The 17322-nt window shown below is 34.8% G+C and overlaps 1 protein-coding gene across 1 annotated transcript in view; it reads right to left on the reverse strand.

The window, feature by feature from the left end:
• Nucleotides 1–17322, reverse strand: part of Prex2 (phosphatidylinositol-3,4,5-trisphosphate dependent Rac exchange factor 2) — a 298856-nt gene that overhangs the window by 178028 nt on the left and 103506 nt on the right. Inside the window, exons 9-12 of the mRNA XM_046428586.2 lie at nucleotides 12310–12459; nucleotides 9163–9307; nucleotides 6224–6324; nucleotides 654–757 (exon numbers count right to left, since the gene is read on the reverse strand). Coding sequence (XP_046284542.1) covers nucleotides 654–757; nucleotides 6224–6324; nucleotides 9163–9307; nucleotides 12310–12459 — 500 coding nt within the window. The remainder of the gene's footprint in view (nucleotides 1–653; nucleotides 758–6223; nucleotides 6325–9162; nucleotides 9308–12309; nucleotides 12460–17322) is intronic.

The raw sequence follows: 17322 nt of genomic DNA on the forward strand, positions 1-17322 counted from the left end.
ATGCCATATTGAAAGAACAAGAAAATTCACTGTCAATATCCTGCAATCATTACACCAATTTCAACCAGTGTAAAAATCATCCCAATGTTATGATAAATCCAAACATATTATTTTAAATCATTAATAATAGGATTCAATTGTGCTATGAATTTATCATATACATGATATGCTCTACAAATACTTTTTGAAATTATTTTCCTTAAAGTATAAAATTTTTAAGACATAATTTCGATTGAAAGTAAATCTATATAGTAAATAAATCTGGAAGATGTGTTTACTATATGTCAATAAACATTGTGTCAAGTATAAAATTAAAACTGGCATTATATTTATTTTTATACCTATATTTCCTGAATTTATTCAAGTATAATTATTATGTTGCTACATGTAAAAACAATTTTCAATAGTATGAAAACTATTCATGCTTCTGAATGAGGCAATAGCACTTTTTTTTTAACGAGGTAAGAGAACAAAGATATGATCTAACAACAGAATTTTTAAATTATAAAAAGAAATAAAGAGGCTTGTTTGTGTATGTAATTTTAAATTTTCTATGATAGTAGAAATTTTTAAGTCTCTCAATAGCTTTTTGTCTTTCTCAAGCATGATAACATGAATTGTGCTACTGAAGGGGTTGTGGCAAAGAGCATTACCTTTGAAATCACATCCTGCATCTCATTTCTTGGATAAAACGTACCATCGTCATACCGAAATCTATATAACATCTGCTCTGGCTTGAATTGATGTTTATCAGTAACTAAGAACATATAGGAACAATATATTAAAATGGTGACAATCTAAAAGGTGGCAGAAAAAAAAATATATTCTCAAAACACATATTCCCAAATAGAGAAACTTTGATAAAAACTAATACACATGTATGTATAAATATATAGAGTATATTTATGTGAATATAGATAAACAAGCCTATGTTTTACATTTCTTCACAATAATACAAAACTGAACACAGAGTGACTTTCAAAGAGCAGATACTCATATTCAGAATTATGACTCGATTCTCAGTCTTGGACGTGAATGTTAGCATTTATCTGTCTTATCACACTCTGATAAGGCCAAGACCACACATACACCAATCTTGATCATTTATCTTGTATTCAGACCTCCAGAGTAGATTAAATAATTTCAATATGTTGCTGATTCAAAAAATTTAAGTTTTTACACTGAGAAATGCTTTTCTCACCAGTCACTTAAAATATTCTGTCTCAGTAGAAAATGAATGTGGTCTTCCTTCATTACCATCCTCAGGATAAGATTGTCGTATTCCTAAAATCTCCTGTTCCCAAGACCTGATGGTTTCACTGGCAAATTCTAACAAATATCTAAAGAATTAATGCAAATTATTCTCAAACTCTTCCAAAACATTGAATAGAAGAGAATATTTCCAAACTCATTTTACAAGAACAGACAAGGACATTGTAAGCAAATAAAATTATAAGCCACATTCTCAATGAACATAAACACAAAATTCCTCAAACTCTATCAAATCAAATTCAACAGGACATCAAGAATCATATGCTACCAATGAACCATCCAAAGAGAACTTAAGAAAACAATTATATTTATAACAGTATCCAAAAAATCAAGCACAATACTTGGGAAGATGAAGGAGATGAAAAGATCTGTATACTAAAAACTAGAAAACATGGATGAAAGAAATTGAAGACACCAATAAGTGCAAAGACACTGTATTCATAAATAGAAAAAATTATTTTAAATTCCACATTACCCAAAGAAACCTATGGTTTAACTATAACCCCTATTTAAAACTCCAAGGGTATATTTCATGGACATTAAAAAAAAAAAATCTACAGAATCACAAAAGACCCTGAGCAGCAAAAAAGAACAAAGCTGGATGTATCGCATTACCTGACCTCAAAACAAACTACAAAGCTACAGTAATCAAAAAATATCAAAGCACTGACATAAAAAGAGACAAAAAAAAAATCAATGGAATGAAATAAGATCTCAGAAAGAATCCTAAATATCTATAGTCAATTTATCTTCAAAAAAGTTACCAGGAACGCACAATAGGAAAAGACAGAGTAATGCCTTGAATTTTGAGAAAATGTCTGGGGGTAAAATGACCTGACTATGAGAACTGTAATCTGATCAGTTTGAATGGGCTGACTGGGAGTTAACTATAGGCAGGTAGGGCATGGCTGAAGGAGGTGGGTCACTGGGGCCATGCCCTGGAGGAGTTCTTCTCCTCGGCCCCTTCCCTCTTTCTCTGCTTTCTGACCTGGTCAGGAGAGAAGTAGTTTCCCTCCATCACACCCTTCTGCCGTGATGGGCTGTCTCACCTTGGGCCCAGAGCAACAGAGCTGGCCAACAGTGGACTAAGAACGCTGAACCATGAACCCCCCAAAACTATTCCTCTCTAAGTTGTTCTGGTCAGGCAATTTTGGTCACAGTAGTGAAAAACTGACTGAAACAAATTCTCTTTAAAAAGTTGTACTAGAAAAATTGTATATCTGCAAGCAGAAGAGTGAAAATGGATCCTTATTTCACACTATACACAAAACCAACTGAAAATGGATTAAAGATTTAAAGACCTGAAGCTGTAAAACTACCAGTAAAAAGATAAGTAATGAATGTAATACCAAAAGTGCATGCAATAAAAGCAAAAATCAATTAATGGGATTACATCAAACTAAAAAGCTTCTGCATAGCAAGTAAAATAATTAACAAAATGCAAAGGCAATATACGGAATGGGAAAAAAATATTTGCAAACTGCATATTCGATTAGTAGGCTAAATTCCAAGATATATTAAGGAACTCAACACCACACTACAAATACCCCATTGAAATATAGGAAAAGGATCTAAATAGGTAATTCTCAAAAGAAGAAATTCAGATAGCTAACAGATGCATGAAAAGGTGCTCAACATCTCCAGTCATCAGGGAGATGTAAATCGAAGCCACAATGATATCACCTCACATCTCTTAGGATGGCAAATATCAAAAAGACAAAATAAAAGTGTAGAGGAGGACTTGCAGAAAAGGGAACTATAGTACATTGTTAGTAAGAGTGTAAGTTAGTATAGCCATTATGGAAAACAGTAGGGAGGATCCTTCAGAAATTAAAAATAGAATCATGATGATCCTGCAATCTTACTTCTGGAAATATATCCAAAAGAACTGAAATCAGTATGCAAACAGATATCTGCATACCCATGTTCATTGAAGCATTACTCAGAACAGTCAAGATATGTAATCAACCTAAGTGTCCATCAATGGATAAACAGAGAAAATGTGACATAATGTATTATACACTTGAAAATTGCTTAGGGAATAGATGTTAAATGCTACCATCACAAAAAAAAAATAATAATAACTATGTGAGGGAATGGATATGTTCATTAACTAGATTGGTGATCATTTCATACTGTGTGTGTATATATATAAAAATATCATGTTGTACACCATAATTACATATAACTTTTATTTGCCAATTACACCTCAGTAAAGAATCCCATTAAATATTCCCATTAAGTTTTCTCTTTTCCAGGCTGCTATTTTATAGACACCAAAATTTTAAAAATCACTGTTTTAGAAAGTAAAACCTTAAAATAAGTTCAAAGGTTTATATTTTAAAAGTTCAAAGGTTTATATTTAAATATTTTCATTATGAGGAATACAACATTTGCAAAAGAAATAATGTGCTACAATAAGCTATAGGATGAGATAGAAGACTTTGGCTTTCTGCTAGAAACACTGAAAGAGGACAAAAAACTGTCAGAATTAATTCTCATTAACTACATTTGGTGAAACCAGTAGAATATTAAAACATAAGTTAGTAAACACACGCAGTGCACATGCATACGGGCACACATACACACTTTTATCCAGCCCACCAAAGTTTGTGGCATGCAGCAATAAAACTGAACCAAGATTGTTGCCACCCTCCAAACAACAATACAGCCTTTGGAATCTTTTTTCCTAGGATAAACTATAAAGAAAAAGACACATATGGGAAAATTAAAAATTAAGAGAAATATTTTGAAATTTTATACTATATTTCAAGATGGGTCATTTATTTCTCCTATGTCATCTAATCTCATTTTTGCCCCTTAATATTCATTGAAATCAATTATTCTCTAGATATTCCAAACCTCAAGGAAACATTGGGCCCAAATGTCCCTTGCCACAATAAAACAAGTGGTAGCTGAACTCATTGTTAAAGGGGGGTTCATCTGTAATGCAAATGCTTGTGACCCTGATAGTTCCAGCCCTGGACCACTCTGCCAATCTTAGCCACTGCCTTGGAAAAACACTGAAGACTTGGAAAAACACATTCAAATCCACTGCCCCAAATTATCTAGCAGGAAAAATTTATTAACTAAAAAAGAGTTTAGGCCATCTTGTTTAATGCAATCTTTACAACAATTTTCTGAGAGAACTAGAGAGATACAAGGAGGTAGAGGAAAGTGGGGGAGGAGGACCTCTGATTTGTAGCATATGCTAATTTCTGGGATATAAACAGTCTCATTCTGGGCAATTTCAAGCTACCAACTTACAGTTACTAACACATAGTTAATTATGAGTGTCCCACTGTTACAGCACATTTCCACCACACAAAAATAATAACTTCAAAAATAAATACCCTCAAGAATATAGGTAACAATAAAATGAAGTGAAATAATTAGGAAGTGTTTAACTTTCAAGAATGCATCACCTTTGCTTATAATATAACTTGTGTAAATGTTTATTTAGTTTTAACATTAATAATAATTGTTCTTAACAACCAACCAGCTTGCAAAATATTTTTAATTTAATTATCAGCTCTCAGGAGCTTGTATAAGCCAACTTTAGCACACTAGAGGATTTAACAAATGGATCTCTGAATTCTCACATAAGAATTTTACTATAAATTCTAGAGTCAAATAAGATGAATATTAACAGCATACAATGGAAAAAGCATATGCTACCTGAAAACAAGAACTCCTGTTCTAGCAAGGTATTGCTGCGGATGATATTCTCAACAATATTTGCAAAGGGAATGATAGCAATAACAGTCAATTTTTTTTTAACTTGCTCTCTTATAACAGATGGTTCATTCAACTTTATTTTAGGGATTCTATTTTCACTAAAATGCAGCTGGAACTACATACAAATGAATCTACCACATTTGCCTCATAACTTCCATCTAATAGAAGTTCTCTATTAATGTAAAATTGCTTCATATGTTCTTTTACCCCCAGTTTGCGGTAATCAGAGGCTTTAAAAAAATTTTCTCATGACAAAAATTCAGAATACCAAATGCAACATTACAACTGGTCAAATCCTGATAATAGTAAAAGCCCTGGCCACTAAAATCGAATTTTAACCAATGTTGCCTGTCGTGTATGAGGCCCTGGGTTCAATCTCTAGCATGCATAGATAGATAGATAGATATTAGATAGATAGATAGATAGATAGATAGATAGATAAATTATCTGTTTATTTATTTATTTTTAAAACATAGTACTGGACTGGGGATGTGGCTCAGCGGTAGAGCACTCTCCTAGCACATCCAAAACCCTGGGTTCAATCCTCACTACCACATAAAAACTAAATAAAATAAAGGCATTTTGTCCAACTACAACTAAAAAATAAAAACAAACAAACAACAACACACACAAAAAAATAGTACTATCTCTCTTCAAGAATTAATCATATTATAGATACCATTGCAGTTCTCATAATTTAGATACTTGAAGGGTTCTTGCATATGAAATTTCAAAATTAATTTTTATTCAAAATGATTTGATTTCAAAATGTATTATTTAAGAAAGTGGTGCCTGGGGTTGGAGGGATAATTTGATCAAGACTAAAATTTGTTCTAACTGTATTTTGTATTAACTTGTAATTAATTTACAACCTAAATAAACTGTAACAAATGGAACATACTCCAGTTAGAACTTGCCATCTCTTACTCCATAATCCCACAGCACCTACCCATATCATAACTCCTGCCTATGTGGTGGCTGTTCATTTTATGGTTAACAATGGTTTCACCATAAACCCACACTTCATAAACCCACATCATCATCAACCCACACTCACTATTCTACACACATTAGGTATTGAAAATGCTGAGGAAAATGATTAGTTTCCTATAATGTAGAAAATTATAAACTAAACTCATCGGTGGGATTAAGAGACAGGCAATTTGTAAATATATAAGTTAAATAAGTAATTAAATTTTAATAAAATAATCACCATGGTGAATGATTCCATTTTCTAATAATGCTTGTCCCAAGTGAACACCTTCTTCGGGTCTATGAATCTCTCCAATTTCCAACAACCACGACACAAATTCACTGCAACAGAAAGCCAATAATAAAAGTAGAACAGTTCATTTCCTCCCCCATACCCGTCCCGGAAATCTATCTGTACCATGCAGTCATGAAACAACTAAGAAAGGAGTCTCAAAGTATAAAGGGATACTGGCAATGCCATTTAGCAGATATTTTTTCACATGTAAGACCTGCAAGTCATAGAAGGTGGACTTTATTCTAGAAAACCTATGTCCACACATTGTGACTCTCCTAAACTATATTTAATAAACTATTCAAATTCTTGAGGTCTCTCATAAACCCAAAGTGAAAATCTTAGCGTAGCCGTAATTACAAGACTGCTGTCCACAAAAAGGCAAATGGTCATGTGCTATCCTTAAAAGAACATTAATTACACAGACATTTTATAAATAAAAATATTCTCATAGGCATTTTTTTTTAAAAAAACTAACATTTAAACTTTGACATACTAATGAATTTGTTTTAGACTTTTTAATTTTTTGTTGTTGTTGTTACACAGAGGCCAGAAAATCAAACCTACAGACAGCATCAGGAAACTATTTTCCATTTATTACTAAACCAAAGGCAACACAAAACACTTCAAATAATCTAGACATGAAATTCTAAAATGAATGGTCTAGTCTAAGAAATATACTTTAAGGCAGAAAAAGTTGTTAAAGTGTTCCAATTCACTTATTAAATAAGAACCATCCAAAAGAAAGACCACAAATTTTTTTAAAAAGGAAGGAATAGAAGAAATAAAAGAAAAAATAAAGATATGAGAGGGTAAAATAAACTACAATGGTTGAGATCATGTACTTTGCAATAGGACAAGCTGAATTTAAATCCTGTTTCTTCTACCAGCTATGTGATCTTGGGTTAGTCAATTAGCTCTCAGCCTCAAGAATATCAATGTGATGGTGCTGTCAAATTATTAAATGAGATGGTGCATGTCAGCACAGTTCCTGGCACACTGATAAGATAGTGCTTCTCAGTGACTGACAAGTAAGCTGAACGGTTGATATGCAGCTAACCTGTAATTCTCTATCCAAGTGTCACCAGATCCTGAAAATGTCAAATTCAAAGGTAAGAAAGAGCCCCTTTAAATATAAATTGGGAATATTGTTTTTATAAATGGGAGAGGAGGTCAGAAAGAAAGTTAAGGAGTGGCTTTATCATGGGACCTCCTCAGAACAAAGAAGATTCCAACAACACTCTGCTAAAGGATCATGGTCCACTCAGGAGAGATCTGTAACTTGGCTGCATTGGATTGCTGTCAGAGAAAAGCCATAGTTAACATTTCCTAAGCCTGTCCTGGGCATCAGGTGCTGAGAAATGCTTCACGTATCACCACAACTATTACCAGCAATACATCTATATGAGATCGTATGGGTTAAGGGTCAGCAAAATGCTTTCTCCTGCAATAAAACCAAATTTGATCTGGGCTAACTTTCTAGCTTTGTCCCCCTAGACACCTGCTCAACTGGTGAAGTTATAATGTCAGCACTGTTATGGTAAAAATGACTCCTAATGGTTCAATCTCATGCCTCTAAAGGAAAGTCATAATATGAAGTGACTGTCTTGCAAGAGGGCATATCCATTTGGGGACACTGGAAGTCATCACCCTTGGAGTTGTTACAAGAGACACTGTCCTTTTGCTGTACTGAGCTTCTATGTCAAGCTGATCCACATCTGTTCTGCTCTTTGCACTAGCGTTATCACCTGGAGGGATGACAACAGAGCATGGGAGTCAGGAGCTATGCCACAGGGGGCAGCTGTATGGCAGCTCTGAGGGCCATTCTCCCTGAAGAAGAAAGTCCAGGATGCTCTGTAGCAAGGGAGTTTCCTGGCCTACATACTCCTGAGTTGGGGGTTGGGGACAGATATGGCCTATGGTTGTTCTATATGTCCCCAAAGCTAGTTTAAAAGGCATGCTGTTGGGCACTGCAGGTAAGCTCTATAATCATCTCCGTGTTTCCAGAAGAAACAGAAACTTAACTTTCCCAAATCCCATTACTAGCTAATGACAGCACAAAGATTTGAACTGAAAAAGCAAGATAGCAGTCTGTGCTTTGAATTACTGTCTCGGTGTACTTTAATGGACTCAACATTGAGAAACTATATGAACTTGTTAAGATCCCTGATCCATAGTTTCTGCATCTTTAAAAAAGAATAAAGGCATTTAACTCCCAGGTATGTATTAGTCTATTGGAAATTAGAGAAAGAGGCAAGCACAGAGTCTAGCCTAAGGAGAGCTACTGAAGCAGATACCCTTCTCACTGCTTTTGCACTGATTAAACCAGAGAATTCACTTAGCACTGTCTGCAGAAAACAAATGAGACATCATCCATGGTGTCTGGCCCCTCACACGACTCACTAGTTTTGACTCTTTGTCTATTCCCCTTCCCCCTGAACCCAGCTGTCTAAATTCCAGATTGATTGTGAGTTTGAACTGTTTGCCTTTAGCTCTCCAGTATTCCCTCATCTGAATCCACCATCAACTCTGACTTTCAAGCCCTATGTGCATTTCCATGTCAGACCCATCATTCTGTCCCCTATAAACATATCAGCTTTCAGACCACTCCCTGCCTCCCCCCCGCCCCAACCTCCACTTCACACTCAGAACTTGGTAGATCAGATACTATTGAAGTTATAGATGAAGGGATGGATGCTTTAAGTTATCTAAAGGATCCTGGTTCTCTTTTCCATTCCCTCGTCTGGCCATGGCCCAGAAAATGTAGATCATAAAGAAGTATTCAAAAATGCTTAAGAAATATTTTTCAAAAAAGGAAAAAATAAGTAAAGTTAACATGTGAGAGGGTAAACATAAAGAAGTATATGTACCCAGGTTACCAATCCTACCTTCCAAGGAAGCATTTAGGGAACGTAGTCAATTTCCTTTTTCTGTCTTTGATCAGATTTCCTTGTTTGCACATCATTTTATAAAGTTTCTCACCCTGTTCAGAGATCATTACCCAGGTGTCTTGCTCCATTCCTAGTTTTAAACCTATCAAAAATGAGACAAAGGACATGTAATTGAAAACAATCTCTTCATTCATTAGCTTATGCCTTCATTAAAGAAGCATTTATTATGAGTCTACCATGGGCTGAAGGGTATGGATACAGAGCTCTTTAGATTGGGCATAGTTTTCAAGAATTTCATGATATGCTAGGTAGATAGTCAGGACAAGATTCCCAGAGCACAGAGCACCTTTGTTACAATCATACCCCAAAGGAACACAGTTTAGCCAGTGGAGTGAGAGCAACAGATAAGAGGAGCATTACCAGGCATGGTGGTCCTAGGCGTCCCTGTGAAGGGTAAAGTGTGATAAAATAAAGAAATATTCAGGGTACCACATCTCTACCTGGAAAATGTTAAGAAATCTTTCACAGGAGGGCCATATTTAAGAGCACCACTACAAATAGGTATTTCTACACAAAGTATTTGCAAAAGCTAACTAACGTCAAGCAACACAGAGGCCCTCGAGTCCTGGGTTTTAGGCAAGAAGGCAGGAGATGTGCTGGTGGGTTAGGGAGGGTGCTTATAGTTTCAACCTAGAAGAGGGGGAAACATCTGTGTTTTAGCTAGCAGGAAAGAAAAGGCTGTGTGTAGTGTAGGAAAGAAAGTTCTGTTGTTTGGGAAACAGAGCTCAGAGGACAACGTGGAGAACAAACTGAAGGGGGTTAGGATTTACAAAGTGGAAGAATGTTATATGACTTAAATCTGGAATGTCCCCCCCAAAGCACCATGTGTTCAAAGCATGTTCCCCAATGCAGCAAGGTGCAGGGATGGGAATTTTAGGAAAAGGCTGGATTATGACAGCTGTAACCTCATCAGTGGATTAACTCATTTGATGGGTTCATAATATGAATGAACTACTGGGTGGGGCTATAACTATAGGCAGGGGCCATGGCTGGAGGAAGTAGGTCATTGGGGTTGTTGCCCTCAAAGGCTACAAAATAAACTTTTTCTCTTCTTCAAGTTGTTCTTGTAGGGTATTTTGGTCATGGCAACAAAAAGCTGACTAATACAGAGACCATTTGGAGGAAACTGTGAAAGTTACTTAAAGTCCAAGACCCTGCAAACAATAAGGGTTCTAGGGCAAGAAAGATGAAATCGAGAAACAGATGGGGGGTAGTCATGATAGGTCACAGCAACTGATCAAATGTAGGTGTAAAGGAGAGAGAAGAAATCAGGATGTTCCAGAGCTCGATGAGAGGAAGTAAATGGGGATGCTTCTGGCCAGAGACATCCAAGCAATAAGGAGTCCATCAGTGCTCAAAGTGTTGAGTGGAATCTGGGGTCAACAGAATGCACAAGTATAGAGCCTGGGACAGAGGACGAAGGCTGGACATGAAGAATGGGAAACTGGCAGTATAATGTGAAAGTTAATCTACTGGGAATAGATAACCCAAGAAAGGAATCTATTTAGAAGCTAGTGCCAAAGATAAAATGTTGGAACAAGCAACACTTAGTCAGCACATAGGCCAGAGGAAGGACTGTTTCAAGAAATATTTCAATTATTTTTAGTCTTCTAAGCTACAAAAATTTCTACTAAAATTTAATTTTTTCCAGTACAGGAGCCTTTAACAATTACCAAAAATAATGAATAATACCACAGGATCAGAGCCTAACTTTGTACAATTTCCCTATTTTATAAAATGTGCTTTTTAATTTTTTTTCACTCTTTTGTTTTCAATATTTTATCTTGGGTATCTTAAGACAAAGTTTTTCTAGAAAAAAAATTTTAAGTTTCAACTTGATGAGAAATTCAGTTCTCCTTTTAATTTATTTGCTTTTCTACTTGAAAAATTGCTATACTGAACAAAATGGTAGATTCAACAAATCTTAGGAGTCAGTTAAGCATCTATAACTTTTAAATTTTTCTGTCAGATTCTTCATCCATGATCAATCAAAGGAATAAGGATTTCAAAATGCTTTGCAAATTCTTATACAGATGTATACTACAAATATTTAAAGTTGAAACTTTGTATATTCAAGGGGAAACACCTGAAGATAGAAGAAAGCTCTTTTGTCTTGAAATTTCATTACCAAGAGCAGTTTTGTTCCCAAATCTTAGGAAGGGTAATCAGCAGTGCCATGATTGCTAACAGTTAAGAAATCAATTGGTAAAGAAATACAAGTATTAATATTTCTGAGCTGAATTGCACATGTTTGCTTGTCAATAAGCTTCACACAAGTGAATATTTGCCAGGTCAAATATCTTTTAAAAATCTTTCTAAAAGCATGAAACAAATTTTACCTAGGACTCCTAATTGAACAAATTTTTTACTGGTTACATTCCCTAATATTCAATGACATGCTGAGAATATTTCAAGCATACACACACACGCACGCACGCACGCACACACACACCCTCCAAGGGATTTAATTTACAACTAGAAAGCTAACATATTTGATCAAAGGATTTTCATTATATTATTAAACATACAGAGAGGTCCTAAATATACAGAAAGATACTATGACACTACTACATATCTCTTTCTATACAGATAAAGTATTTATATCTATGTGCATTTTTTTTTAGATGCTGGCGATCAAACCCATGATCTCACACATGTTAGGCAAGTGCTCTAACACTCAGCTACATCCCCAGCCCTTACTATGATACATTAATGAAGTCTGGTTAAAGGAAGACTTTGTGTTCTGCATTGGAGGCAGCAAGAATAATGTGCCCAGTAACAGAACAACTGTTAAAATAAGTGAAACTAAAACATTGTCACTCATGTGAAACATTATCATCTATACTATAATTATATTGCTAACTTTATAAAAACTTTTCCTTTTAAGTATTTAACAATATTGTTAATTATTCAAAAATATTTCACGGTAGACCTTATATCACACAGCAAATCAAAGTGAATATTATTTGTCAGTCCACATTCTCATAACTTTTTCCAATTACCTGCTCTAGTGCCAAGTTACAATCTTCACACACACACACACAAAAAAAAAAAAAAATCACAGGGACTAATTCATACACTCACCTTTTCGTCGTTCTCTTTCTTTCAAAATAGCTTCAAACCACTCGTGCTTTTCTTCAGGTGTTTTTGCCATGCACACAAACCACTTATTTTTTGCTGTATTATGTATCTTCCAACCGTTAACAACAATGTGTCCGCTGCTATGGAAGTCAGCTGGAAATTAATGGGCAAAGGCCAATAAGCAAAATATAAAGTATAATATCATATCAACATGATCATTCAATTCATGAAAGTTTCAAGACCACAAAATTCTTCAAGATATTTTTGCTTTTGTATGAAGACTTAAAAAACTAAAGAAACAGCTATATGTTGGATGTAGTCAGTGCTCAATTATGCAACTTTCCTAACTCATAACATATTACATGAAATTAAGCACTACAAACTTATTAACATTCATTTGCTCTATGCCCAAAAATTTGATTTGCTTTGATTGTTAAAGTTTCTAAAGCAATAAAAGATTTCAGGAACAATTTATACCCACAGAAAAATACTCTATTATTTAATAAACAGCACGGGTAAGAATGAGAACAAATCAATAAAATACACAACAAGTGGATATACCAAAGCTGCCATAAAATGGGGAAACACAAATACCAAACCATTATCATGACACGTAGTTGAAACATATCCTTTGAAAACCACATTATCTCATATAATTCTCATGAATAAAGACTCACAAAATAATTTCCTTGAAGATGAGTGCACATCAAATTGTTTTTATTTGTTATGTTATCACAATTTTGTCTAAACTATGAAGATGGATTTGTGAATGTCCCCAGGAAGCCCTCTATGGCCGCTCTCTGACCAACAGGTAGATTACAGTGACAAAACTTGTAAGAAAACTTTACTGGCCAAGACAGTGCAGACCACTCTGAAACAAAGGTTCCAAGACAGAATAATGGAGTTCAGAGGGCTGTGTCAGCATCTGTAGCAACTGAAGTGACTGTTAGGTTTTAGATGTAGTGTCCTCCAAAAGCTCACATGTGAGACAATGCAAGAAGCTTTGGAGGAGAAATGACTGGATTATAGCCTCAGCCTAATCGGTGAGTTAATGATGGGATTAACTAAAGTGGTAAGGTGTGGCTAGAGGAAGTGGGAATTGGAGTGAGGCTTTGGTGCATATATTTGTATCTAGAGGGTGGAGTCTCTCCCTGCTTCTTGATCATCATGATGTGAGCTGCTTCTTTCTGCCACACACTCCTCCATGATGTTAACCTCATTTCAAGCTCAGAGAAACAGAGCCAGCCTTCTATGGACTGAGACCTCTGAATCCGTAAGCCCTCAAATAAACTTTTCCTCCTTACAGCTGTTCTAGTCAGATCCTTTAATCACAGCAGTGAAAAATCTGACTCAAACAGTGACCTTTTTCATTTGTCTCCGCTAAAATTTCTTGAGTAGCCATGGCCATAGACAAGAGGGAAGCCAGAAAAAGGTTAAAGGTGGCTTAGAGAATGACTCTATATAGCACTTACGCTGGCTTGGTGAGTCCTCTCTCAAATGATTGATTTTGCTAAGTAAGTTTTGAACAGAAGCAGAGGTTCTTGGCACTCAGTTTCTGATAATATGCTTCCCACAGTCTTTCATTCGTACCCAAATGTCACCACACATTACCTGCTCTTAGACTATTAATTCCCCAAATTCACTATCAAATGATGTTGTAGAGTTGTGGGTCTTTCAAACTCCCAGGTTACATTTGGTTTAGAATAGAATTATATCAGACATTATAATTTTTGTACTTTTCTTCTTCCTTTTACATATTTGATTCACGTTCACATTCTGTGCAAAGCAGCACAACCTCATAATGCATGTCAGTTTAAGTACTAATGGGCAGAGGGAAAATAAAAGTTATTTATTTCATAATTATACTCTGAACCCTCCTTAATAGCTACAAAAATAAACAAGTAAGAAATTATAATAAACTGGTAGAAAAAAATAGTTAAAAAAAATCAGATTATACATGTTAACAACCCCTCCGCCCAACCACAATTTGTTTCCCTGTAAGACCAGTATCCGTGATTAGCTAAGTGAACCTTGCACTGCACTTTAAAAGATCCCACATTTATTACCATTTAAGCAATAACTCTAGATGAAGAAAACCAAAGTAGCCACATGTAGCCTATGTACTAAACATTACACTTTATTGTGTTTTTTTTTTTTTGTGTGTGTGTATGTGTGTGTGTGTATTACTGGGAATTCAATCCAGTGGTGTTTAAACAGTTTAAACATGCAAAGTCTTTTTTTTTATTTTGAGACAAGGTCTCACTAAGTTGCCGAGGCTGGCTTTGAACTCACAATCCTCCAGCCCCAGCCTCCTCAGAAGCTGGAATTATAGGCATTACACTGGAATTACTGGAATTACACTGCACCTGCCTGGACTTACTTTAAAATCAGCACAACAAATTCCTCCCACAGAGCACAAGAGACAACTAGTTCACACACCAAAGTCATCCAGGTAATGCTCCTGACATGCACAGGTGTATGCCCTGGGCCTACCACCTCTTCCTTCCTTCCCCTCCTGGGTTACTCAAGTCACATCACTGCCCTCTTCTCACCCTGCTGGCTCTTACTTTACTATTTTTTTCATCATGCCACATTTAGCTCAAAAGGCTTTGGTGTCTTGCCACTGAATCAAGTCAAAATATGTAGATTTCTTCTATGCCTGAAGCTCAGCATTGATGGAAATATTAATCATTGTTCTTGAAATTTGCAGAACTGGAAACCAACTGGGAACTACTAGGATCAGGTAGGTATGCATCATATGGCACACCAACTGTGAAAAGGTGCCTACCATTCTGGCAATACCCACGAATTGTTGAAATAAACCACTCCTGAATTAGTTTCCCAGAAAGATGGACTTTGGGTAAGAAACTTCTATCTTCTTAACCAACTAGCTTTTCAGATAAAGTCTCCTTCCTTGACTATATATCTTATCTCCCATCTGGGCCATGAGCAGCAAGATGGATCCTGCAATATCCCTGCTCACTTAGCTGAGGACGTTTTCCACAATGTTGTAATATGTTCCCGCCACTCTAGTCTTATCTACTGCTTCCTGCTTGTCCTGTGACTACAGATGCTTTCTCTAGGATGGGGTTCTCATCAAGCCACCCCACTCTCCTCTGTTGCACAGATTCTTTCTTCTTTTAATGTGTGCACCCAACTCTTCCATGAAGAGAACCTGACTATTCAAGCCTGTGCAATCAAACTTTCTTGGAAATCATACAGCTGAACTCAGGACCAGACAAGCAGGCAAGAGACTGACTGCATGCAGCTACTGTTCCAATAGACAGAAAGCCAGGTAAATTAGTTGACAGCCAAATTTGTCTCAAATTACAGGATAAATGCTGCATTTAAAATATTTTGAAAGAATATCCTCTTTCATATTACAATTTTAAATTTTTAAAGTATACATGCTGACTTTTACTATGTCAATTTTTAAAATTATATGAAAATTTAAATATCTATATATACATAGTTACACACATACACATATGCAAACGATACACATATACGTATAACAGGACTCAAAATGTAGTCCACCTACTTCATAATGCTATCATAATTACGATTTATTTTATAAAATAAGTAGATGCTTCTTGTTTACTTCAAAAGATATAGTGATGTATGGGCTGAGTTTGTGGCTCAGTGGTAGAGTGTTCGCCTAGTACATGTGAAGCCCTGAGTTCAATCCTTAGCACCACATAAAAATAAATAAATAAAGGTATTGTGTCCAACTACAACTAAAAAATAAATATTAAAAAAGGATACAGTGATGTGTACAGCTTTATGATTTTAATCATAGCATATTTTTCAATATACTCAAAACAAGAACTAACCTTCTCTATAAAGAACACTCAAAGATTAAGGAAAAGCCCAACAGTGCTTTGTCCTTAGTAGGAATTTTTTTAAAAAAAATCATAATTAAATAATAAATATTTTCTCAAATGAAAAACAGATAAATTCACAAGCTTCAGTAGATCGAAAATATTAATTTTATAGAAAGTATCAAATTAAATGTTGAGTATCTCAGTTTGATAGTCTCTGATTTTTTCCAGAATCAGAAAAATCCAAGGGTCAGACCTGAACATGTCATTATTGCTCAAAGCTTCACAATTTGCAAATTCTCACACTTAATTCAACTCACTTTCATTTAATGAGATAAGGTTTATCCAAAACTGATATACTAGAAATCTCAGTGGACATGCGGGTACCCTGTCAATATTTTTGCATTAATTAGATAGATAATATCCAAGTATTATATACACTGAAAAAGATTAACAGAAAAAAATGTAAAAATATTCATTTAAAACAACAAGTAATTGGTGTCTACATTCTGGTAATCAACAGTGCAAATATATAAATTTCAAAAGTAAACCTTCAAAATTATGATTTACTCATAAGTAGAATGTATATTTAATGTTATATAACATATTTTTGTAATAATTCTTTGATTTTTATCAAATAATAGCAGACATTTTTCTAGCATGCAAAATAATACAGGACATTATTTACGGCAACAATAAATACATGAAAAAAAGATTCCAACTGACTTTTCATTATAATGCTAAAAAGTAGCTCAATCCTCAAACTTTTTGTATTTTTAAATAATTCCCTTAAATTAATAATGTTCAAATTTTAAGTGTATCAGAAGTAACTATTATGCTCTTCGTCCTCTTTTCAACATTGTAAATTTATTCTTATTTTTTAATTACAAATATATTTGATGTAGCATATGTACTAATGTTATAATTGCTGAGGTAATTTTGGTTTACTCAGTTAACCATTAGGCACCAATTTAAAACTATGCTTATTTGGCAATAAGACATAAAGTTTAAGAAAACAATCAGTAAGATAACACTTTAATGAAAAAGGACAAAAAATTACACAGCTCATGGTCTTACACAGTTTAAAACCTACACATAAAAAGAAAAATTGAAGAAAATATTTTTAAAATATCATTCAGAAACAATATTTAATTTTATATGCAATATGTCTAATATCTTAAACACAAGTTAAAAA

Source organism: Marmota monax, unplaced genomic scaffold (genome assembly GCF_021218885.2).
Source record: "Marmota monax isolate L192 unplaced genomic scaffold, Marmota_monax_Labrador192_F-V1.1 WCK01_AAM20220418_F8-fsc00044, whole genome shotgun sequence".
NCBI lineage: Eukaryota > Metazoa > Chordata > Mammalia > Rodentia > Sciuridae > Marmota > Marmota monax.